The 27,357-nt window shown below is 29.6% G+C and overlaps 1 protein-coding gene across 1 annotated transcript in view; it reads right to left on the reverse strand.

Moving 5' to 3' along the window:
- LOC145256401 (N-acetylgalactosaminyltransferase 7-like) overlaps nt 1-27,357 on the reverse strand; it is a 125,013-nt gene that overhangs the window by 34,343 nt on the left and 63,313 nt on the right. Inside the window, exons 5-9 of the mRNA XM_080115264.1 lie at nt 23,354-23,564; nt 21,463-21,636; nt 16,324-16,441; nt 8,764-8,883; nt 2,187-2,408 (exon numbers count right to left, since the gene is read on the reverse strand). Coding sequence (XP_079971390.1) covers nt 2,187-2,408; nt 8,764-8,883; nt 16,324-16,441; nt 21,463-21,636; nt 23,354-23,564 — 845 coding nt within the window. The remainder of the gene's footprint in view (nt 1-2,186; nt 2,409-8,763; nt 8,884-16,323; nt 16,442-21,462; nt 21,637-23,353; nt 23,565-27,357) is intronic.

Raw genomic sequence — 27,357 nt, forward strand, 5'->3', positions numbered from 1 at the left:
GATTGTCGAAATTAGTAACATACCCAAGAATTATGAAAAATGATGAAATGGAGGTTAATTGATTAGTGTGTTTGTAATGAAATAATCAGCCCAGCAAATATATCAAAGTTATTATTTTAGTAAGGTTGGGCAACAACGTTGGTTTAAATTATAAAAAAAATATTGTCGAAATTAATAACATATCCAAGAATTACGAAAAATGATGAAATGTAAGTTGATTTATGTGTGTGTTTGTAATGAAATAATCAGCCTAGAAAATATATCAAAGTTATTATTTTAGTAAGGTGTGTGATATGGTGAGTTTAAATGATGAAACATTATTGTCAAATTTAGTACCATATCCAAGAATTATTAAAAATGATGAAATGTGAGTTAATTGATAGTTGTGTTTTTTATAAAATAATCAGCCGATACAATATATCAAATTTACTATTTTAGTAAAGGGAGAGGCGATAATATGGGTTGAAATTATGCAAAATTATTGTCGAACATAGTAACATATTCAATAATTATGAAAAAGGATCAAATATAAGTTAATTGACCGGTGTGTTTGTAATGAAATAATCAGCCCATGAAATATATCAAAGTTATTATTTTAGTAAGGGGGCAGTACAGTTTTAATAAAAAAAAAACTAGAATATGATTGTGCCTTCATTCATGCTGAATAGAACGCTCACAGCATGCCCAGCAACAATATATTGCATAGGAAAAATGCTGCTGTGGAATTTCCACAGGTCCCGCTAGTTATTATTATTATTATTATTATTATTGTTATTATTGTTATTACTATTATTATTATTGTTATTATTATTATGGACGTGCATCAGAAACAGAGATGCCCCATTGAATTCCTCCCTGCAGAAAAAATAGAACCGATCAGTGTTTATCGTTGCCTGTTAAACGTTTACGAAGTCAATGCATTTGATGTCAGCAGAGTTCATCGATTTCAGAGTGGCAACAGAGATTTGAGTGACAAAGCATGACCTTAATTGTATGACTGAGGCATCAAAAAAGCATGACCTTAATTGTATGACTGAGGCATCAAAAAAGCATGACCTTAATTGTATGACTGAGGCATCAAAAAAGCATGACCTTAATTGTATGATTGAGGCATCAAAAATGCATGACCTTAATTGTATGACTGAGGCATCAAAAAAGCATGACCTTAATTGTATGACTGAGGCATCAAAAAAGCATGACCTTAATTTTATGACTGAGGTATCAAAAAAGCATGACCTTAATTGTATGACTGAGGCATCAAAAAAGCATGACCTTAATTTTATGACTGAGGCATCAAAAAAGCATGACCTTAATTGTATGACTGAGGCATCAAAAAAGCATGACCTTAATTTTATGACTGAGGCATCAAAAAAGCATGACCTTAATTGTATGACTGAGGCATCAAAAAAGCATGACCTTAATTTTATGACTGAGGTATCAAAAAAGCATGACCTTAATTGTATGACTGAGGCATCAAAAAAGCATGACCTTAATTTTATGACTGAGGCATCAAAAAAGCATGACCTTAATTGTATGACTGAGGCATCAAAAAAGCATGACCTTAATTGTATGACTGAGGCATCAAAAAAGCATGACCTTAATTTTATGACTGAGGCATCAAAAAAGCATGACCTTAATTGTATGACTGAGGCATCAAAAAAGTATGACCTTAATTGTATGACTGAGGCATCAAAAAAGCATGACCTTAATTGTATGATTGAGGTATCAAAAAAGTATGACCTTAATTGTTTTACTGAGGCATCAAAAAAGCATGACCTTAATTTTATGACTGAGGTATCAAAAAAGCATGACCTTAATTTTATGACTGAGGCATCAAAAAAGCATGACCTTAATTGTATGACTGAGGCATCAAAAAAGCATGACCTTAATTGTATGACTGAGGTATCAAAAAAGTATGACCTTAATTTTATGACTGAGGCATCAAAAAAGCATGACCTTAATTTTATGACTGAGGCATCAAAAAAGTCTGGTAAAAGTGCATTGAGAATGGTGGTGATTATGTAGAAAAATAAATTCTAGAGCACAAAAGTCGCCCGCTTTAACAGTACCACTCCCGTCTTTGTAGCCCATCAACATTTTAGTTTTTAGCAAAACATAGGAGGCCTTACTTTTAGAACGACCCTTGTGCATATGATTTCTTGTTCTTTTAATTAAAGATTACTCACCTCTCCCCAGTATTTATTTGGCGGTGGGGCTGGGAACTTTTCATACACTTCTGTTGCTACATTTTCCATAAACCACTGGAAGCTTTTACATTTATGATCCTTCTTAAATTTTAACTGCTGAGTGATGTCTCCAATCGGATATCCTTCAGCTGACGGTTCCCGAGTGTAAAAGTATTTTTTATGCTTTGGATCCAACCAAACCTCCACAACACGCATGTAATTCTGTAAAAACGAAAACAACAACAAAAAATAAACAGCTGGGGCCATTCAACTAAATTTCATATTGACAAAAATGCTAATTCAAACTTAACCTAATAGGTCCCGCACTGTCTTCCAAGCTTCAGCCCCTGTCACATTGCTCCACTGCATTACTGTGTTTACTTCATGAATAATTCCATAGCAATATACTTCCATGAGCTCCGATGAACTTAATGCACTTGTACCCCATAAATGAAAATAGACATTCGACACATCTGACTAGCTGTTAACTTCCATCCCTTTACTGTAAAGTTCCCTAGACACCAGAAGATTTTCTACTCTGATAGTTTCTTTCTTTGGACTGTTTGTATTTGGAATTCCCTGCATGCTACCTGTTTTCCCTGTGCTAATATATATAAATGTGAATGTAATGTGAATATTTTGTTGCCCAACTTTCCAACCAGGTTGATTCCTCATAAATCTGACTCCTATCACAGTAGCTGCTAACACTTTAATGGCAATATGCCTTGTTTAGGGTAAATAAAGATAAAACACACACAAAAAAAAATGGCGGGACAGACCTTTTCAGTTCAAAAATAAAATAAAACGTCTTTGCTGATTGTGTGTCCAGATTGAATGCAACCCCTCCCACTCTCATGATATTATTGGAAAAGCCCTAATAGAACATACAAATTTAGTACCACAATAAGATTCCATGAAAATTTTACTGAAGAAAGTTGTGTTTGATCTTGTCTTCAAATTGAGCAGAAAGAAAGAAATACAGAGACAACACATTTTTTTATAGACTAGATGCCCTCAACCGGTGTTGCCCAGTATTTGTTTTCAGTTAGTTTTGTTTTTATTATATTATAGCAAGATATTTTTTCGTATTCTATATTAGGAAAGTAGTGTTAAATCTAATTTATAAAACTCACTATGTCTGTCTGTCTGTCTCCACATTTTCAAACTCTATCTCTTCCGAAACTAAAAGTCGCAGAGCAACGCTAGGGGCCTCAAATGATTGGATTTTTTATGAAGCGTTTTCTAATGGGTCTTTAGCCGTTTAAAATAGATTTTAAGGAACAAAAAGGGGTAAAAATTGAAAAAATCGTTATAAATTTGTACATTCATTTTAGTTTATTTTTAATCAGTTCATATGCGTGTTACGTTTGTACAGTGGTAACGTCACCAGCTTTGAATGCCAGTTTTGCTTTCAGTTTCAATTCTAGCTGATGGCACCTAAATATTTTTTTAATTACTTTGGAAATCACGACTCTTTGATAATATATATGAAATCTGGACAAATTAAAATATCATATTTAAGCACATTTTATGACCGGGCAAAGCCAAATGCCCCCCCCCCAGTAATCAAAATGATGAAATAGGCTGTAAACCATAAATTAAAAAATGTTTGCAGCATTAAATTATATTAAAACTTTGCTAGTTACAAATATTTGTAAAAAATTGTAATTTTCATGTCAGATATTTCATCTATGACTAGGGGAAGAAAGGAATGGAAATCTCTGATAAAGGTGATATATCACAGAAATTTTGGATCATAAACAAAAAAAAAGTTTATTTTAAAAAATCCTGCATTGTAAATTAATTTCTAACTTACTGATTGACTTATATTTAAATGCTTTCAAAGCGGATAAAATCACATGTAAACACACAATTGAACTATGGTACTTGACTTTCATTTAAACTTTGATTTAATTAATTTTATAAAATCAACAGTAGGTTTTCTATAGTGCAATGTAGACTACAAGGTATTGTAGACTAAGTCACTGCATGGAGGTATGTGAAGCTCCCCAGCTACAGCAGGCAATTAAAAATTGATTGAAAAATGGGCGATTTCATGGATTTTAGTGACAATAAAAGTATTGTAAGTGTGGAACATTCTCATTCAATCCTAGGCAACGTCGGACATTCCCGCTAGAGTGCATATATATATATTTGGAAACAGACGAATCTCACAGGTAAGAAATTCATTTTTATTACATGTATAGGTTAGATAAAGTAATTAAGAATAGGAAACTAGATCTAATATTTGTAACATGTTTTTTTCCTAAGATTGAGGGAGTTGGTGTTTGATTAACACGGCTGAGGAGCCATGATGTAATATACTATTTTTTTTTTAAATCCCCGAAACAATGCTTCATGGTAAACAACTGATGATCCCTTAAAAAATAAATGGTACTATAGTGAATTTGAGAGAGCAAGTTTATGCAATGATTGCAGGTGATTGAATGACTTACTGACTAAATGGTTTTCTAACGAATGATAATTTTTTTTTGTATTGTTTTAAAAGTTAAAAACTTCCAACACTATATATATATATATATATATATATATATATATATATATATATATATATATATATATATATATATACTAGCATTTCAACCCGGCGTTGCCAGGGTGTTTGGAGGTGTGTTGAGCAAAGAAAAAAAAACAGTCAAAATTTTAAAACTTTGACGCCTATTATGACCCCTTAACATTAATTGTTTGGGACTCTAATCAAGTTAAGTTAGATCTATGTCCAAGAAACCTATATCTAAAATTTCAAGTGTTTAGACCCAAAATTTGCGGAGGAGTTTGGTAGAGTTCTTAAAAGTCAAATCGTTGAACTTTGACCTCTTCACAGCCAAATTTCTGGCCGAAAAAGGATTACAAAGATTTTCGAAATCTCATTACCTTGTATATCAAATTTCGAGTCTGTAGACTGAAAATTGATAGAGTTATTGTGTAGGGAAATGTACACAGACACAGACACAGACACAGACACACACAGACATGTTTATTTCTATATATATAGATATATATATATATATATATATATATAGAGAGAGAGAGAGAGAGAGATAGATAGATAGATAGATATAGATAGATAGATAGATAGATTGGATGCAATATATAGTAATGATTAAAAAAGTATATAAAAAAAAAGATTCATGCGCCACCACCGAGAATCGAAACCAAAACGTTACGCTCACAATTTATTTTGCTTCTGCCGTCAATGACTGGGCTATGAAAACATATTTACCGTAAGGCTAAAAATTAAAACATGAACCAATAGCTACTACTTTATGCATTCGTAATGCCAGCATTTGACCTTCATCTAGCAAATTTCATTTTTTTTTTTTTAATTTTCACACATTTGTACCGATTTTTTTCGAGCTAAACCCCAAATTTAAAGTTTTACATGGATTCAAATACCTTATATATGAAGTTTCATGTCTGTAGACCAAACACTCTAGGAGAAGTTTGGTAGGCAAAATTTGCTAAACAAAAATATATACGTATACATAAATATATATGGAAACAATTTTGTGTTTACTATAAACTTTTTATGCAAATATTATGCAAGAATAAGTCAAGTAGAATATCTGCATGAATGCACGTAATAGTTAACTAAAGATGATCATCCCATAAGAAAACCGAAAAAACTGATAGGGAATTAATTAAAATGAATGTTTAAAAGAATATGCAAATTAACTAGATCTTTTGCTTGTGAATGCAATTCCACAAACCATATATAACAAAGTTTTATTTTCTTTTTAAATAAATAGAAAAGATGATTTTTAATATGAATAACAATAAACGCAAAAGAAAAACGAATTTATAGGAGTATAGATAGATATAAAAGTGGACGTGTGTGTGTGTGAAAAATACAAATTAGCTAGATCTTTTGCTAGTGAATGCAATTCCACAACCAAGATATAAGAAAATTGTATTTTCTTTCTAAATAAATAGAAAAGAGGATTTTTAATATGAATACCAATACACAAAAAAGAGAAACAAATTTATAGAAGATAGAAGACAGAGAGATATAAAAGTGAACGTGTCTGTGTGGGTACATTTTCCAACGCAATAACTTTGTCAATTTTAAGTTTACAGACTCGAAATTTGATATACAGGGTACTGAGATTTGGGAAAATCTTTGTAATCCGTTTTCGGCCAGAAATTTGGCTATTAAGGGGGTCAAAGTTCAACGATTTGACCTTTGAGAACCCTACCAAACGCCTCCACCAAGTTTGGGTCTAAATATTTGAAATTTTAGATATAGGTTACTTGGACATAGATCTAACTTAATAACTTGATTTGAGCCCAAAACAATAAATTTTAAGGGGTCATAATAGGGGTCAAGGTTAAAAAAAAATTGACCGCTTTTTTTTTTTTTTTTGCTCAACATACACCTCCAAACACCCCGGCAACGCCAGACTGAAATGCTAGTATATCTATAAAAGTGACCGTGTCTGTGTGTGTTTGTGTGTGTGTCTGTGTACATTTCCCTACGCAATAACTCTGTAAATTTTCAGTCTACAGACTTGAAATTTGATATACAGGGTACTGAGATTTGGAAAATCTTTGTAATCCGTTTTCGGCCAGAAATTTGGCTGTTAAAGGGCCAAAGTTCAACGATTCGACCTTTGAGAACCCTACCAAACGCCCCCGTCAATTTTGAGTCTAAACACTTAAAATTTTAGATATAGGTTTCTTGGACATAGATCTAACTTAATAACTTGATTTGAGCCCAAAACAATAAATGTTAAGGGGTCATAATAGGGGTCAAAGTTAAAAAAAAATTGACCGCTTTTTTTTTTTTTTGCTCAACATACACCTCCAAACACCCCGGCAACGCCAGGCTGAAATGCTAGTATATCTATAAAAGTGACCGTGTCTGTGTGTGTGTGTTTGTGTGTGTGTCTGTGTACATTTCCCTACGCAATAACTCTGTAAATTTTCAGTCTACAGACTTGAAATTTGATATACAGGGTACTGAGATTTGGAAAATCTTTGTAATCCTTTTTCGGCCAGAAATTTGGCTGTTAAAGGGCCAAAGTTCAACGATTCGACCTTTGAGAACCCTACCAAACGCCCCCGTCAATTTTGAGTCTAAACACTTAAAATTTTAGATATAGGTTTCTTGGACATAGATCTAACTTAATAACTTGATTAGAGTCCCAAACAATAAATGTTAAGGGGTCATAATAGGCGTCAAAGTTAAAAAAATTGACCGCTTTTTGTTTTTTTGCTCAACATACGCCTCCAAACACTCTGGTAACGCCGGGCTGAAATGCTAGTACATATATAAAAATGAAATTGTCTGTCTGTGTATCTGTGTGTGTACATTTCCCTACCAAACTACTTTGTCAATTTTCAGTTTACAGACTCGGATTTGTCATAAGGGGTATTGAGATTTGGGAAAATATTTTTAATCCGGTTTCGCCCAGAAATTTGGCTGTCAAGGGGTCAAAGTTCAACGTTTTTACCTTTGAAAACTCTACCAAACTCCTCTGCCAATTTTTGGTCTAAACACTTGAAATTTTACATGTAGGTTATTTACTTGTATCTAACTTTTTAATTCGACTTGAGCCCAAAACAGTAAATGATAAGGGGTCAAAATTGGGGTCAAATTTTTAAAAAATTTGACCTCTGCAGTCTCTACCAAATTACTCAGTCAATTTTTAGTCTAAACGTTGAAATTTTATATAAAGTGTATTCAGATATCGGGTAAGTATTTTAATCGGTTTTTGGCCGAAAATGTGACTGCCAATTGGACAACGTTCAAAAGATTTGCCCCTTGCGGTCTCTAGCAAACTATTCAGCCAATTTTTGGTCTAAACATTTGAAATTTCACACATACAGCAAGCTTTTTAATCAGTTTTTGGATGAAAATTCTGCTGCTAAAAGGTCAAAGTTGAAAGAGTTGAGTTTTGCAGACTCTACCAAACTTCTCTGCCGATTTTGGTTCAAGCACTTGACATTTTAGATGTAGGTTACCTGGACATGAGTCAAATTTTTAATATATATATTCATACACACATAAAGTTATGAACAGTACATAGGGCCCGAGCAAAACTGGACTGAACTGCGAGTGTATATATATATATATATATATATATATATATATATATATATATATATATATATATATATATATATATATATATATATAATCTGTTTAGTTTATTATTTGAATGTAAATAAAATTTATTTGTAATATAAAATGTTTGCTTATTTCTTTTTCAATGCTTGGTATGGCTACTTCATCAGCAAGTTCAGAAAATGTAACATTTTTGAAGTAATGGGTTCTCTAGTCTTTTAAATAAATGTGGTATCTGTGTTTTTGCCAGTCTCTTTGTCCAAACATGTAATTGAAAACAGATTTCTATACAAAGAACAAACACAAGTAAAAATTTCATGAGATATTTACTGGTTCTATCAATATATCTCATTCAGTATCTCATGATGTCTACATGAAAGTTACTAAAGTAGATAAAAAATAAAATGAAAATTTATGAATTAACGGTGAAATTTCAATGTGATCCACTAATAAATCTTGAAGGTTCCAAGAAGATTATATGTCACTTACCACTAACATAAGAGGCAATTTTTCTTTGATTTCTCCAATGCTATAAGGCATTTGATTTCGATAAATATGGCCGACGTGAGAACAGGGAACCCATTCAATACTGCCACCACACTGCCAAATCTTGAAAGGAAAAAAGAAAATGTTAAGTTTGTGGATCTATTTTCCGACATATTTATCTGTTTATTCCTCTTGATTATCATCATCAAACATGCCAATCGTTAGGTAATTTAATGATGAGACAAAATACAATTGTATACATGATAAATAGGACGCTTGATTATTTCTACGCTTATGTGAAAATATAAAACAATAAAGCAGTAACTGTAATTTAGTCCAAAGTTTTACTAATGCAGAAGAGAAACTTGAAACAATAAAATTATGGTTAAAGTTTAAAGCATACAAAATTAAAAATAATACAAGTCAGAACCAATTCTTTTGTCAAAAAGATAGAAAAATACGGTCGAATTAGGAATTTGGGATGGCATCAAAGTGTAACAATAGAAAAGGAATCTGGATTCTGACCAGTAATATGTTAAAGATTGAAATATTGGAATGAAATATAGAAATGACGTCAATCGTTATGCAACTCAGAGTAATCTATATAGATAAATAGACAGAAGAACAAGAAAGAGAAAAGGGGACCAAAAGACAGAGGGATCGACAGGCGAATAAGTTTATGTTAAACCAGACACAAATGCTTTGTGTAAAGCTTTTCGTTGTTTTTTAGCACTTGAATCAACAAAACAACGAAAAGCTTTACACAGTTTCACTAATTTCGATTTCGCTTCAGAAAATTAAGTGAATCTATATATATAAAAATGTAAAGTTGGTTCGTTACAAGTGAATATCTTATAAAGATTTCTTCAGTTTTACTGACCGAAAACTGTTTGTTGGAGATTTTTCATAGAGGTGGATTTTTGGATTTCATAATTGAATACAAAGGCATTTATATTAATTTCGAGATACAGAATTCATACAGAGAAAGAAAGGGGGAACTTAACTAGTAGTGGCTTTTAGACTTCACATATTTCCTTAATAAAACTTGATTTTTGAATTGTAAAAAAAAAAAAATTCAGCTCAAAACCTGTTAGCAAATTATTTGATTATGTGTTTCCTTGTGGGGATCTATGCATTCCAAATCACATCACTGTTGAACTTTAAGCTTTGTGATAAATAAATCTGCTTTCAACAGGCGAGAAGTGATTCAAGCTTTCATAAAGACAGATACGATTTGTTGAACACAAATCACTATTTTGCCCTAGATGGAAGGGGGAATTGTAGTTCAAACTTTTCACAACGGTATTAGTGTCTAATGAATACAGTAGTAGTAGTAGTAGTTCTCCATCTTCCAAGTAGAAAATAGGTAATGGGTAAGGAAAAGATAATTATTCAGTATTTAATAATTTTCTTTTTTTTTAGTTATATTTTTATTAATTCAATTTTTATTAATCGTTTTTTTTTTGTGATTCAATTTTCTTCTGTGTTTTTATGTAAACTGTGTTTTATTAAATCTGTTTTTTATTAAATCTGTTTGTTATCAATTCTGTTTGTTATTAATTCTGTTCGTTATTAATTCTGTGTGTTATTAAATCTGTTTGTTATTAATTCTGTTTGTTATTAATTCTGTTATTAAATCTGTTTTTTATTAATTCTGTTTTTTTTAATTAAATCTGTTTGTTATTAATTCTGTTATTAAATCTGTTTTTTATAAATTCTGTTTTTTTATTAAATCTGTTTGTTATTAATTCTGTTTGTTATTAATTCTGTTTTTTATTAATTGTGTTTGTTATTAATTGTGTTTGTTATTAAATCTGTTTGTTATTAATTCTGTTTGTTATTAATTGTGTGTGTTATTAAATCTGTTTGTTATTGATTCTGTCTGTTATAAATTCTGTTTGTTATTAACTCTGTTATTAAATCTGTTTGTTATCAATTATGTTTGTCATTAAATCTGTTTGCTGTTAATTCTGTTTGTGATTAAATCTATTTAATATTAATTCTGTTTCTTATAAATTTTGTTTGTTATTAATTCTGTTTATTATATCTGCTTGTTATCAATTCTGTTTGTTATTAAATCTGTTTGTTATTAATTCTGTTTCTTATAAATTTTGTTTGTTATTAATTCTGTTTATTATATCTGCTTGTTATCAATTCTGTTTGTTATTAAATCTGTTTGTTATTAATTCTGTTTGTTATTAAATCTGTTTGTTATTAATACTGTTTGTTATTAATTCTGTTTGTTATTAATTCTGTTTATTATATCTGCTTGTTATCAATTCTGTTTGTTATTAAATCTGTTTTTTATTAATTCTGTTTGTTATTAAATCTGTTTGTTATCAATTCTGTTTGTTATTAATCCTGTTTGTTATTAATTCTGTTTGTTATTAAATCTGTTTGTTATTAATTCTGTTTGTTATTAAATCTGTTTGTTATTAATTCTGTTTGTTATTAATTCTGTTTGTTATTAAATCTGTTTGTTATCAATTCTGTTTGTTATTAATTTTGTTTGTTATTAAATCTGTTTTTTATTAATTCTGTTTATTAATTCTGTTTGTTATTAATTCTGTTTGTTATTAATTAAGTTTGTTATTAAATCTGCTTGTAATTAATTCTGTTTGTTATTAATTTTGTTTGTTATTAAATCTGTTTTTTATTAATTCTGTTTGTTATTAAATCTGTTTGTTATTAATTTTGTTTGTTATTAAATCTGTTTTTTCATTAATTTTGTTTGTTATTAAATCTGTTTGTTATTTATTTTGGTTGTTATTAAATCTGTTTGTTATTAATTCTGTTTGGTAATAATTCTGTTTGTTATTAAATCTGTTTGTTATTAATTTTGTTTGTTATTAAATCTGTTTGTTATTAATTCTGTTTGTTATTAATTTTGTTTGTTATTAATTTTTTTGTTATTAATTCTGTTTGTTTTAAATCTGTTTGTTATTAAATCTGTTTTTTATTAATTTTGTTTGTTATTAAATTTGTTTGTTATTAAATTCGTTTGTTATTAATTCTGTTTGTTATTAAATCTGATTGTTATTAATTTTGTTTGTTATTAAATCTGTTTGTTATAAATTCTGTTTTTTATTAAATCTGTTTGTTATTAATTTTGTTTGTTATTAATTCTGTTTGTTATTAATTCTGTTTATTATATCTGTTTGTTATCAATTCTGTTTGTTATTAATTTTGTTTGTTATTAAATCTGTTTGTTATTGATTCTGTTTGTTATAAAATCTGTTTGTTATTAATTCTGTTTGTTATTAAATCTGTTTGTTATCAATTCTGTTTGTTATTAATTCTGTTGGTTATTAAATCTGTTTGTTATAATTCTGTTTGTAATTAATTCTGTTTCTTATTAATTTTGTTTGCTATTAATTCTGTTTGTTATTAAATCTGTTTGTTATTAATTTTGTTTGTTATTAAATCTGTTTGTTATTAAATTTGTTTGTTATTAATTCTGTTTGTTATTAATTCTGTTTGTTATTAATTTTGTTTTTTATTAAATCTGTCTGTTATTAATTCAGTTTGTTATTAAATCTGCTTGTTATTAATTATGTTTGTTATTAATTTTTTTTGTTATTAAATCTGTTTTTTATTAATTCTGTTTATGATTAAATCTGTTTTTTATTAATTTTGTTTGTTATTAAATCTGTTTTTTATTAATTCTGTTTGTTATTAAATCTGTTTTTTATTAATTTTGGTTGTTATTAAATCTGTTTGTTATTAAATCTCTTTGGTATTAATTCTGTTTGTTATTAAATCCTTTGTTATTAAATTTGTTTCTTATTAATTCTGTTTGTTATTAATTTTGTTTGTTATTAATTTTGTTCGTTATTAATTCTGTTTGTTTTTAAATCTGTTTGTTATTAAATCTGTTTGTTATTAATTTTGTTTGTTATTAAATTTGTTTGTTATTAAATTTGTTTGTTATTAATTCTGTTTGTTATTAAATCTGTTTGTTATTAATTTTGTTTGTTATTAAATCTGTTTGTTATTAATATTCTTTGTTATTAAATCTGTTTTTTATTAATTCTGTTTGTTATTAAATCTGTTTTTATTAACTCTGTTTGTTATTAAATCTGATTGTTATTAATTCTGTTTGTTATTAAATATGTTTGTTATTAATTTTGTTTTTATTAAATCTGTTTTTATTAATTCTGTTTGTTATTAAATCTGTTTGTTATTAAATCTGTTATTAAATCTGTTTTTTATTAAATTTGTTTGCTATTAATTCTGTTTGTTATTAAATCTGTTTGTTATTAATTTTGTTTTTTATTAAATCTGTTTTTTATTAATTCTGTTATTAAATCTGTTTGTTATTAATTTTTCTTGTTATTAAATCTGTTTGTTATTAAATCTTTTTGTTATTAAATCTGTTTGTTATTAAATCTGTTTGTTATCTATTCTGTTTGTTATTAAATCTCTTTGTTATCAATTTTGTTTGTTATTAAATCTGTTTGTTATTAATTTTTTGTTATTAAATCTGTTTGTTATTAATTCTGTTTAGTATTATTTTTTTGTTATTAAATCTGTTTGTTAATTATTCTGTTTGTTATTAATTTTGTTTGTTATTAAATCTGCTTGTTATTAATTCTGTTTGTTATTAATTCTGTTATTAAATCTGTTTGTTATTAATTTTGTCTGTTATTAAATCTGTTTGTTATTAATTCTGTTTGTTATTGATTCTGATTTTTATAAAATATTCTTCATATTATGTTTTAATTGATTCTCTTTTTATCAATTGTTTTTATTTATTCTGATTTAATAAGTCTAGTTTTTATTGATGTTGTTTTTAATAATTCTTTTTTTTATTCTAACGTTATTTATTGTGGGTCTATTTGTGTTTTTCAGTAAATATCTCTTTTATTACTTCTGTTTTTATTTATACTGGCTTTTAATTAAATCTGTTTTAATTCCATATTTATTAACTTTGTTTTTTTGTTAACACTGCTTTCATTAATTTTTTTCTACTAATTCTGTTTTTATCAATGTTGTATTTTATTAATTCTGCTTATATTTATTCTTTATTTTAATAGTTTGGTCTTTTTTAAAAATTCCATTTTTATGGAATCGGTTTTTATTAATTGTTTTAGGGATTGTATTTAATTCCGTTTTTTTTTTTTTAAACTGTTTTATTAATTCTTTTTTCTTTATTATGAATTCTGTTTTCTATTAATTCTATTTCTCCTAATGTATTCTGGTTTTATTAATTATTGTCTCATCAATTCTAATTTTTATTAATTCGTTTTTGATTCCGGTTTTATTAATTTAGATTTTATTAATTGTGGTTTTTATTAATTCTATTTTTATTGATTGTGTTTTTAATGCTATTTTTATTCTGTATTTTTAAAAATAATTATTTTCCACGATTCTTTTTTAATTATTCTGTTTTTATTAATTCAGTTTTTTATTAATTTTGTTTTTATTAATTCTGTTTTATTCATTCTATTATTTTATCTGTTTTTTATTGATTCTGTTTTTATTGATTCTGTATTTCATTATTTTTTTTATTAATTCTGTTTTTTATTAATTCTGTTTTTTATTGATTCTGTTTTTATTAATTCTGTATTTCATTATTTTTTTTATTAATTCTGTTTTTTATTAATTCTGTTTTTTATTGATTCTGTTTTTATTGATTCGGTTTGTGCCAATTCTTTTTTTTTTTATTAATTTTGTTTTTAGTTTTTATTAATTCTGTTTTTAATTGTTTCTGTTTATATTTATTTATATCTTTATTGATTCCATTTTTATTCTTTTTTATTCATTCTTTTTTATTTATTAATTAATGTTAATTCTGTTTTTATTAATTCTATTTTTTTTTATTGATTCTTTTTTGTTAGCATTTGATACCACCAATTAGAAGCAAGTATTGACAGGAGGTACCACCAGATCAATAATGACAGTGGTGCCATGGAACCAACAGAATTTGAAGAGGGTAAAACGAGTCATCAGCCTGTGCTATAAAATCACTTAATCACCACCATATCTGAGTATGTGTGGGTAGAGTATGCAATGAAAAACACAAGCTGATATTCGTATCTCAACTAAAACAAAAAAGAAATTTATGTGGCCACATAGATTTTGCAAAGCATAAACAAATTTATTTTGGTAGCTCAATTATGCCTAATTATGATCATTCAAAATTTGTTATGATTTTTTTTTATTTGTCGTCTTGTGTTCTATTGATCCAGAGGCCAAATTCCATAGCATTTAATTAAAAATGCAAGCTTTGAACAAAGTAAAACATTTTTACAAATGTATGATGTCATTTTTTTGTTGATAAAAATTAATGATGATCCAAGTAATAATTATGAGATCAAGTCTATACATTCAGCAAAATCGCATTACTTTAAAAAAAAAATGTGCAAAAATTACAAGGAAGCACAACTTTGGCTGTTCTTATAAGATTCATTTCAACAGTTAACATATTAAATCGTCTTACTATGATTCATAGCACATTAGAGATCAAACTAATATTGTGTTTTAATAGTAAACTCATGAAAAGACTTAGATTTGGACCATGTAAAAGCAGACGAAAACACAATTTGATAATAGGGCAAATATTTCCTTAGTATTTCGTTCACTAATGTTTTCAGCTTGCATTCTCTTTTTGTGCGTGGAAAAAACAATTTAAAACATGATATTATTGATGCTCACCCATTCCATTCATGAGCGGATAATGACATTCTCTAAAAAGCTCTTGATTGTAATGATTCCAAATTGCTTCTTGATTTCTTTTACAGCAGGTGTGTTAGGTCAAAATACATGTCCAACTAGTACCAAAAAAAGAACTACAGATATGCATGGGAGGCAACCATATAACATTTTGCTTGTTACATGAAATTGCATATAATATTTTGCTTGTTACATAAAATTACAACTAATATATATATATATATATATATATATATATATAATTATTTCCAGTCCAAAGAATGCCGCAGCTCACAAGAGCCATGCCAGCCAACGAACTGGAAGTTTGACTCGAGTTTCGCCCTCATTTGGGCTCATCAGTCAGACATATCCGCACCCGGGATTTGAAATCCGAGCCTCCTGCATGCTAATCAAGCACTCTACCAAGTGAGCAAACGCCCCGCACAAAAATAAATTCTATTAACCAACACAGATCAAGCAAACCGCGACGAAAGGCTTTTAAGACACTTAAATAAAACAAAAACAAAACACATGTTAATCATCAGATTGATTCATACACAAACTGGATGACACATCAATTTGTTTTAGATTGATTTTTTTTTAATTTAGATGTTAGCAGGGTTCAGTTTTAGAAAAAAGAATGTGATAATGCTAACTGGAAAAGGGAAACAACTTCGTTTTACTAAAGCCCATACAGTTCAGTCTCATTCATTTCTAAGAAAAAAAATTGAAATTTTTTGCTCACTTATGCCTGATAATGTAAAACATTTTTATAGCAGAATTTAATGTTTCAGTTTCAAAGAAAATCAGACCATTGTGATTTTAACGTTACTTGAGTTTATAATGTTCAGGCGAAGGACAACAGGCGGAGAAGGCAACGATTTTTTTTTCCTTTATGTATTTACTTACCTTGAAAGACAATTCAAAATTTTCCCCACCCCATATTTGTAATCCTGAATCGTAGCCGCCAAGTTCAAAAAAGTATTTTTTATCCATGGCAAACAATCCGCCCGCGTGTGTTGGCGATCTGAAATTTATAAAAACAATAAATTCGTAAATAATCACAGATACTCAATTTTACCTAAAACAAATAATCTAATTATTTTCGTAGTAAAAAAATATCTGTAAATTAGCTTCCTAATAAAAAAAAAACAACTATTATTTTAATTTTAGAAAATTGTAAGTTTTCATATTTAAATTTAACGTAGAATTATCACCTACTTCTGGATCAGCAAGTGTTACTAATCACATATTATAACCATTTAGAGTCGAGTAAAATTTATAAGAGTTTATAATTAAACTCTTATAGACTTTTTTTCTTTCTTTTTTTTTTTTTTTTTTTTTTTTGACATTTTTCTTTTCTTAAAATGCTTGTTATGGAAAAGCAGCTCTAATGGCAAACAAGAGAAGGTGATGGAGTCTCAGATTTTAGGCGCCACAATCAGAAACCGCAAAGTTCTTTCTTGTTGTGATCAAGCCTCCAAAGCATACGCATAGTTTAAACTAACATATCAACTAAGCAGCACCTTCATTAATATGTCATTTCACAAATTGAAGTTTGATTAAATGTTTACCATTGTCCGGTGAGCGGAAGTAAAACATCTTGTCCATAACTCATGTTCTCAATTGACTTACACAGTCGTTTATGGTGAAATGGAACTTTCATTTCTTGACTGAAGGAACGATACAGTTTGATTCTTCGACATATGTCCATTAATGTTACTTTTTTACGTGCTTTACTTTAAAAATATTCCAAAATACATTGATATATAAAATACATTGATATATAAATTACTGATATATAAATTACTTATATATAAATTACTAATTGCAAAAAAAATTAACACAAATGATTTAACAACAATAATAATGACATGTAAACAATAATAATTTGGGGGAATAAACTTGAACATAACATTGTCCTCATATATCTTAGCCAGAATTATTGATTGATTGTGACTCACCAAGGGAAACATGACTTTATTTTATTATATGGATTAACAGCACCCATATTTAGTTTCCTACTAAAAGTTTTTCTGTTTCTTTTAACCAATCATAGTCTTCCCTGCTTAAAAATTGGGGCTCAATATTTCTTGAATAAAGAAAAAAATCGGCAACTATTCTACATCACTAAAAAAAAAAAATACAGATGCAATCTTGATGAAAAAAAAAACATTTTAAAAAAAGTTCCATAATCAATCAATAATTGCTAGTTTGTGGAAATCTCGACTTCGAGGCCTCAAGGATAAATATGAAATCTTGAGATTGCAATATATACTTTTGATTTGCAGAATTATTTGGTTCAAACGTTAAAAAATGACGTCATTTTTAGTATGTGTATTTTACGATTATTTTTTTAGCAAGATTCAATTATTCTAGATATTTATTTCTAATGTGTAACATCCTTCTTCGTGTTTCATTTGCATTTCTGGGAAAAAATACTGTGAGAAGAAGTCTAACATAAAACAAAGCTATGAATCGGCATTTGAATACGTGACTCACATGTAAGCAGCCAAAATTTTCTTTAACAGAAGCAAAGATGCTTTGGTATCAGAGTTGATTAATATAAGTAAAACCAGTTGCAAAGAAATAGGAATTCAAGTTGAAAAGCGAACTAAATGAAGGTGATATTAATGAAACGCTTGAGCAAGAAGATACATAATACGTTCATAACTACATCACAGATTGAATACACTTCCGAGTTTTGTCTGTGTTTTTTTTTTAATTTTATTTTTATGTTCTTTAAGAAATTGTTATCTAACACATTCTCTTTTTTATTTTTTTAACTATTACATCCTTATGGCATTATACAATGTATTTTTTAATTTCAGTTTGCAGGGAAGCAATCGTTTTGTCTTTAAACGGATCCAAACATTTTGTATAAATCTAGACAATACATTAGCATTTTATTTGTGGCTAATAATGTACGGGAAGTGTGCGCCATAGGTTTTAGCAAACTAATTTCCATTCTGTGTAATATACAAACTTTAATGCTGTACGAGCTAGCATCAGTAATCACAATGATTCCAATATCTGGATTATGTCTCAAAAATAATTCTGCTGTGCAGATATTATTTGTTTTTGTTTTTCCGAATGCCTCGTTTTTTATCATTAAAAGGCGTTCATAAATCGTGCATATTTTGAATAACCACATTGTAATCATTTTCAAAATCAAGAAAACTCTGTAATGACAATCAGTTTTCTTGAACCTACGCATTGTTTATTGCACTCGCTCTGGTCTTCTAACACATCTGTGCATCATTTAATCAAGATAATTTTTTCATGAAAAAATTGCATTCTCCTCTTTGAATTATCCTCAATTCTTTTAAATATTTTGTGTACATGCGATCAGTGCATTTATTGATCACTAAAATGTCATCAAGGTAGGCTGTCGCAAATTCCAGTCTGTCAAGCAATATGTCCATTACTTACTAAAAAATGACTTAATCCAAAATGGTAATCGTTTGGGTTTTACATTTTTAATGTTGAGCACTGTTCGTCCACAGATATTTTTATAGATATGCATTGCTTTAATCAACCTTTGAAAAAGATTTTCCTACAGTGAGTTTAGTGAATATCGTTTTGGGGGTGAGCAGAGAATAGTGGTCATTTTCTGCATAGTTCAATCCTGTTGAGAAATCTGCACAAACACGGATATCTTTACTTTTTAAGTAGGCTATAGGTGAAGACTACTAACTGATCTCTAATTTTGATAATATTCCCATTTTTTTAATTCCTTGTCAATTTGACATGAACGAAACATTTTTTAATGGATGAATATTTGGTTTTAATTCGAACAGAGCAGTCATTTTTTACATCTTGCCAGTCTCTCAGAAAAACTTCTGCAAAGCTTTCTTTTAATACTTTATTTAGTCTCTCTGCTTCGACATTTGATAAAATGAGTTTATAGACATATTCAATAATTGTGTCCAAGAGTTTGAGTTGTTTATTACAAACATCTTCAATTTTGAAGTTTTTCCTTTTAATGAAACGTTAGCGATTAGTTCACCTTCAAATTTATTTGTTCATCAATGACTTTTTTAGCTATTTTTTTTATTTGTTCATCAATGCTGGTTGTCTATGTTTAAAGATTTAGGATTGACAAATCATTGTAATATCTGAGTCGGGATAAAGTTGTAATTTAATTCAGAATTCTTGCACAAACTTTCTAATATTTTCAACATTGTCGCTTTTAGCAATTTAAATAAAGATATGTATTTTTATTTAAACTTTTCAATGTGCAGTTTTGTGTCTCATGCGATAGTAATTAAAACACTTTTTCAGTTTAGGAGGCAAATTATTTTTCTTTCCATTATTAAATTTAGTTAGTGAATTAATTGTAGCAGATTTTTCCAACTCCTATTTTATCAATGTCTCTTTAATCTTGGCGAATGTTAATTAAGCGTTTGTAGTCTTCTGTGATATGTTGAAACGTTAAACCAGATTAATTCTCTAGTTTATTAAGGATGCTCCTTTTGATTTCGTCATCCATTCTGATACCAAGCCTTGTGAAAAGATTCACATTTAAAATTGTTAGCGCTCAACAAAGTGGTCATTAACTATGCTAGCAAAAGTAGTGTTGTCTTCATCTTCTTTCTTTGTGAGATTCACACATTTCCAACTTTTGTGAAAAAGATATGTTTTGGAGTTAAACAATTTAGTTAATAATTGTATCGTTTCAACAAATGTGTACGTCTGTTAAACTAGCAAACGGTACGTCACATAAAACAGATTCTCAAAATCTCAGCAAATTTTGATTGTTTAAAAACATTTTAATTAACTCCACAAAAATAATGATTTCAAACTATTTTTAATTCTTTTGTATTTGTATGTACCTACGTATCATCATATTTTCACTAATAATAATTTTTTGTTTTGGATATTTTTTCATAAACTTGCCCAATTTATGTTGATGTTAACATTCGTTTTACATGCCGCCATGTATTGGATCACTTTTAGAAAATGACTTTCAAACTAACCTATCTTTGGTTTTCATTTATCTTTCTTTTAAATCCATCCTTATCACTGTTCCTTTGCCAATTAATTGTTCTGCATCTATTAATCCAAGAAAACTCTCATCCATTCTTTCAATGTCATAATACCAACGGGGTTTCTTGTTCACATTTTCTCTATATTATCCAGATTTAATCTTTCTCTGAGATCATCAGATCTAAGTTCTGTGTTAAAATAAGCAATTTTCACCACAGTAATATGTATTATTCTGTGTCGTTATAGTTGAGACTAAAGCCCCCACACTTATAATATGTATGCCACAGGATCTCAGTATAATAAAACTAACTCTTCCAGTCCCCTATTCATACACCCTCCATTCATGACTTCCTCTTTAATTCTTTGTTTTCCTTTTTATTTTTGTTATTAAAAGATCCTCTTTATTGGCTCATATAGTTTACACTTCCGTTTATAAGATAATAATTTATTATAATGCTTAGAGAATATGCTGATAAACAATCTATTAAAAACCTTGGAATTGTAGCGAGCTGCTACTACTACGAGACTAGGCTGTATTCTCACCTTAGTTCTCTCTTTCTCCCTACTCTTTTTCTCTTTTCCTTCCTTTCTTCTTATACGTCATCAGAGGTTCCAGCCAATGAAAAGCAAGAACGGTTTACGTGGGACATTCGAGTGAAGGAAACGTCCTCACTTCCACGGCGACTAGAGACAGAACACACGCCTCACTCCTCAGCTCCCGTTAGGTAGCCAAGAGGAGCATTGAACATTAATACAGACTTTACAAAATGCACTGTCTTTGTTTGTAACCCGAGTTTCGGGAAAACACACATATATATTGGATATATAAAACCTCATGAATTCATAACAAAGTCGCGTTACACGTCCTCATTTTTATAAGAAGACAATGTCTTTTTTTACCAGTATTTCTTTCTATTTCAGCGCTCCAGTTCTCCCTGTTATCGGAGGCACCCCGAAGTGGGAGCCTACCGAAATGGTGACCTCTAATTAGTACCCCTGTTAATGTATGGTAATAATACCATAGAATAACAAACAAAAAATCTTATATTTCCAAATTACCTGTATGGTTCACTGTCATGTTCTCTCCGATTGAGTTCTGACTCAGGCACGGAACTTTCTTTGTATAAAAATCCCCATTCAAATATTCCTCGGAAATGACGGGATGAGTAGACATTTCGATAGCTGAAATCATCCCAGTTGATACTCTCAATGATAGGAACGGCCATTATGGTTCTAGAGAAGAGATTTTATTATTACAAAGTATGAAAAAAGAAAAATGGAAATTTAGTGTTTAGCAGTAACCAAATATCGTATCATATGTGTATCACATTTCTAAAAAAAATTTACATCATATTCGCAAAGAAATTATTTTATACAGTGAAAAAAGTATTGTCTTATTCTCACATTAATATTGATTTTATTGAATTCCAAACAGTTTATCACCATTGTAAACATGCAATATTGTTGAAAGAAATTGATAGATTGTATTGATTATTTATCAACATTTCCAGATATTCAAGAATTTTTCCTGGCGATTCATATTAAATGAAATTTAAAAATCAGAACATTTTTTCACTCAGTTTAAGTAAAGATTAAATTTTATTAAAGGAAATTGTAGACAGATAAAACTTTTGCAAAAACATTATTATGAATCTATGAGAATACTCCTCCTCCTCCTCCTCCTCCTCCTCCTCCTTCTTCTCCCTCCTCCTCCTCTTCCTCCTCCTCCTCCTCCTCCTCCTCAGACAGGTAAAATGAATTCCATGAATAGAGCAATTTTACGCCACCTTTATGTTCTCTTAATTCCTTACTAAATTCCTAAGCAGGTCATGTGACATACTAGCAATTACATTCACATGACTTACTCAAATGACCTAAGCCCACATATAACCTTTAACAGAATAAAAAACTGAAATGATTTTTACTTGGATTATTTGAACTATTGTTCTCATCTTGAGTGCATAACGTTTCAGTTGATGTAACTTCCAACCATTCTTCAAATGTATCTTGTCGAACTTGGGGCGAGTTTTGTTGAACTCGGAAATCTTTCTGTTGAACTCTGCAATTTCAAATGGAATTTTAAACAGAGCCCTTTATTGGGGGTAGCATGCTCTCCTTTAGTCAGTCATGGGTAGACGTCCTAAGTAATTCACAATTGTATTTGGAGTGCCACCCGCACTGAGGGTTGAACCTTCAACCTCCAAAGGTAACTTACAACTGAATTTTACCAAATACTGTATCCACAATGTCATAGGTCCTTTTGTACTTGAACAATTCTTCTAAATGTGAAAATTTTTATCATTCGTCACAAAACTGTCATTTAAATCATTAATACAGTCTTTTGAAATACTGGAAATATATATAGTAGAAATGAATTATCCAATCAAAATTTGTATGCCTGATTTGTATAATTATTTTAAACAGTTTATAATAAATTGCAGTTTGGTATTGATTTGTAATTTATTGTTATATTTTCTATATGCATACTATATTTTTCCAAATTAACGGTAATTAATTAAAGTAATTTAATAAAAAATTTAAATTACTCAACCCTTTCTTCATATATTGTACTCATCAAGTTTCAAGGGAGGTAATTTAAATGAAAACAATTAGTGTTTAAAATTACAATGGAATTATATTAAATTTATATTGTATGTAAAGATACATATAACTAAGTAAATAGCTATTACATGGTGAATATTTTTTTGCTTGTTTTTTTTAATATAATCTGAAAAGATGATGCACAATCAATAATCAGATTTATTTCAAACAAATAAAATAACATTTAAAACGGGGGTGGGTGTACGTATGGTAATTGTCATTATCTTTTTTTACTAAATTTATTATTCTAAAACCAATATTGGAAATGGATCCTGGTCTCCCCCGCCCCTCGTGCTTATATTCCTATTTCCTCTCCTTCCTTTAATTCATCTTTACATTCGGTACTTACCTGTCGTATGCAATCCTGGTCAAAAGTGGCACCAACCAATTTCGATTGCATTCACAATGGGCATCCAAAAATACGATGACCTCAGCCGTGGCATATGTTGCCCCATTCGTCCTTGTTCGAATCAAACCTTCACGTTTTTTATTCCTGTACATCTTCACTTTATTCGGAAAATGTTTTGCAATGTAATCCTCAAGTTCCTGTTTTAAATTTTCTGAAATTCAATGAAACTAAAAAATAAATAAAATATTACTACTAATAGTAATAATATTAGTAATACTACTAACAACCCACTACCAACACCGCCACGAAATTGAAAAAATATGAACAGGTCATAAACCCATTGGTAATTAAATGGTTAAGTACTCAAGGCTGAAACAGGAGGTTTTACTGTGTGTGAAATAAATAAAAACCTTGCAAGTATGTGTTCACACATAGTTTTATTTTGGAGACAGTTGCTAGAACAATAGATGCTATGCATAATAAAAAGTATAATTGTTTTGATTAAGATATAAAATTCATGAAATGATGTTGTACACAAATGTGTGTAAGAAACCCTTAATAAACAAAAGTGCAATTATATTTCACAAACGATTAATCATATGTCTGATTTTTTATTTATTTATTTTTTTCATAGTATTTTTGAGAACGAGATTCAAGAAAAAATTATGCTTGTTAATTTTGTTTCCGTTTTTATATCAAAATATTGTTTTGAAATATCTGTAAATGAACGATTTTTGTTTTTTGTCGGTGGCTATATTTGTTGTGCATTTTACATAACCAAAGAAAATAAGTATAGTTTTGGTTTGAAAGTTCGAGAAAGTAACATCTGTGGTTTTGAATGTAAGATAACGATTTGTTTTATTTTATTTTAAAAAAATTGAACATTGGTTCTTACAATAATAATATGGAGTTTAAGGCTGAGAGCAAGAGTTTTGGGACTGTTCAATTTATCCTGGGTATTTCCGTGATAGGTTCCACTAGTTATTTTTATTATTTACTCACCAGGAGTTCTCACACAAGACATATTGGCAATTTCTCACTGGCAATAACAAGTGGTGTTCCCTAGAAATGACAGTATGTTTCCCCAGAGTTCCAACATTCAATGCCTCTTTCGATAACTATTACAAATCATTTTGTGTTATCACAACAGTCGTTCATCATTGGGTAGCTGAAGACTTGGGCAACATCAATCAAGTATTATCGGACCAACAAGTAGTTGGAATCGGGGGTGGTTAGCCATTTCATGGCCCAGGATCATCAAAACTGGAATGTGATAGTTTGAAATGTAGTTCATGCTCAGGAGGAAGCCAGCTTAATCTGACCAGAATGATAGCTACTACAAGACAAGAGAAGAAGATGTAGCTGAAACCTCACTGTCTTTGATTTGCATTGGTTTTAAAGGCCCTGATATTCATCCTACATTCAAATTTCATAAACAATTAAATTAAATTTACATACAATACAAGTAGGTCAGCGTGCAGAACAAACAATACGTTAATCAAAGATCTATATCCGAAATGCAAGTGAAATTTCAGTGATATAATGTTAGCACAATGGAAAAGGTGGCAACGCTCAAAGAAGCCGCCATGTTGAATCGAGACGTCATAATAAATAGGACATAAGTGAAAGAACCCCCATGAAAATCTAAGCACAAAGTTAATAACTGTCACCATTTTTGTAATACACACTAAAGAAATAAGTAATCAGCATTTAACAAAATATGCAGAAGATGCATGAAAACTGATATTATGCAAAAATGTGCAAATGAAGGAAATTTATACATAGACTAGGAGCATAATTGGATAATGACTTGAATGACGGTGTACCCAGCACAATCACTTAAAATAAATTCAGTGTAGACAAAATCGAAGCTCTCATAAATAAAAAAGATATTTGGATTATGAAAGCAAAAAATAAACGAACCGAACATAAGATTCAAAATTTATTAATAAAATTAGCCCACAACCCAAACTTCACAACGACAATCGATTAACAGCTAGAAAACACAAAGAAATAACAAAGAAATAAAATGTATTCTTGTAGAAATCGTCTTGCAGTCAAGGATCTACAATTAATTCAGCACACGATCTACAATTAATTCCGAGAATTTCTAAAGAATCTCTTGGAAAAATACGAAAAATGGTTTGGTGAAATCAGCAATCATTCAAGTACAATGAATCCCCCAATAATTCTTGTCATTTATCCACCGAAATACGTTTTTTGTTTTGTTTTGTTTTTTTCGATAAAAGAAAAACTTAAAAAGGAATCAGAAAATCACAGAATTCGAATTATAAAACCTGTTAGTAAACCTACAGATTGTTAAAATTTCATAGTTATTGTTCATAGTCAATGGAAAATTCCAGTTTGTTTGGACCCTTTCTGTTATATTATGTCGGATTGCCTTGCGGATAGTCGATTTATATAATCGACTATTATTATTGTTAAAAAAGTAAAATGTTAGATAATGACCATTATTATTGTTTTGTAACTGTTATATAGAAAACGGAATGCACAAAGAATGTTAATGAAACAAAGGAATGCGAGTAAAATATTTAACTTAGAACAAAGAAATCCTTGAATTTGGCCTTGATGGGATTTAATGTGATTAAATCAAATATCGGAAACGTGTTTGGAAGTCAAGTGTCAGGTTATGGAAGTCAATGACGTAATAGGATCTGTTAGTTTATATATATATATATATATATATATATATATATATATATATATATATATATATATATATATATATATATATACGAATTAGTGACAGAGCCAGAGAGAGAGAGAGAGAGAGAGAGAGTCCGGGATAGAAGTCCAAAGTGGGGAAAAGTCAAGGAGAAACAGTGGGACAGTGGAGTCCCTAATGACAGACCTTTGGGGCCTTGCGTTAGGGGAGTCGACTAAGACCAGTGGGCGATTTTCCAACAAGGAAACATGGTGAATAAAAGCTATCTGAAATATAACCCAAGAGTCCTGGTCGTTTCTTTAAAAGAAATGTTCATTTCAGCTTTTGGCAGCTTCATCAACCAAGATCTGGACGAACGAGATATGATTTTTTTGTTGGCAAGATAATAACACTAAGACTGTGTCCTATCCCTATTTGTGCATTAAATGTTATATGTATTGTATGCCACACACGCGCACACACACGCGCACACACACACACACACACACACACACACACACACACACACACACAAGGAACAATTAGGAACCACTAGACGGTAGAAATAAACTTCAAAATATGCACACTTGATTATATACACACGATTACGTGAACATTGAATATACACTGTTACACTCTCCCACTGTTGAACAAATCCATAAAAAGAGACATTTAAAACTCCCTAAAGCAGAAGACATTTTTGTACAAACACATAATCTTGGACACTTCAGTAAGCTTGATGCCTCGAATTGGCAAATTTCAGTTGAAAGCAGTTTTCGTCTTCTAACGTTCAACTCGATTTGAAAGATATTGTTTCATATGACTGCTTTGTGGAATTCACGGTGCTGATGACGTTTCCCCAGTTGAAATCGCAAAAGTAATTGAAGGGATATACTTAGACTAAGGAACTTCTGCATCCTGTAACGCACGAGGCAGTCAAAGTATACCATCGTTTTCAATCTGAAGTCAGATCCACAGCGTCCCTCCAATTTCTTCTTGTTGCAATCAAATCTTTCGATTGTCTGTTTCCAGTTCCTTTTTCTTCTTTTTTTTTCATCAGGGGTCTATTGGAGCACTTGATTGGCAATTCTATCTGGGGCCAATCATATGGTATGTCTGAGCTAGCCTAGACATCGTTTGCTGATTAATGACGAGATTGGTTGTTAATTAAACGCATCTCATTTCTTCTCTTGTCTGATTTTGAGATGCAAAGTTTCCCTTCCACGTAGCAGTGTGGACAAGACGTTGTTGTTATAAAATTTGAATTTAGAGCTGAGTGCAATTTTTTGTTTATCCAGGAAAATTCTCAAGATGACATCATAATCTGATTCAACATTTT

Source organism: Euprymna scolopes, chromosome 32 (genome assembly GCF_053919585.1).
Source record: "Euprymna scolopes isolate OS-2025 chromosome 32, ASM5391958v1, whole genome shotgun sequence".
Lineage (NCBI taxonomy): Eukaryota > Metazoa > Mollusca > Cephalopoda > Sepiida > Sepiolidae > Euprymna > Euprymna scolopes.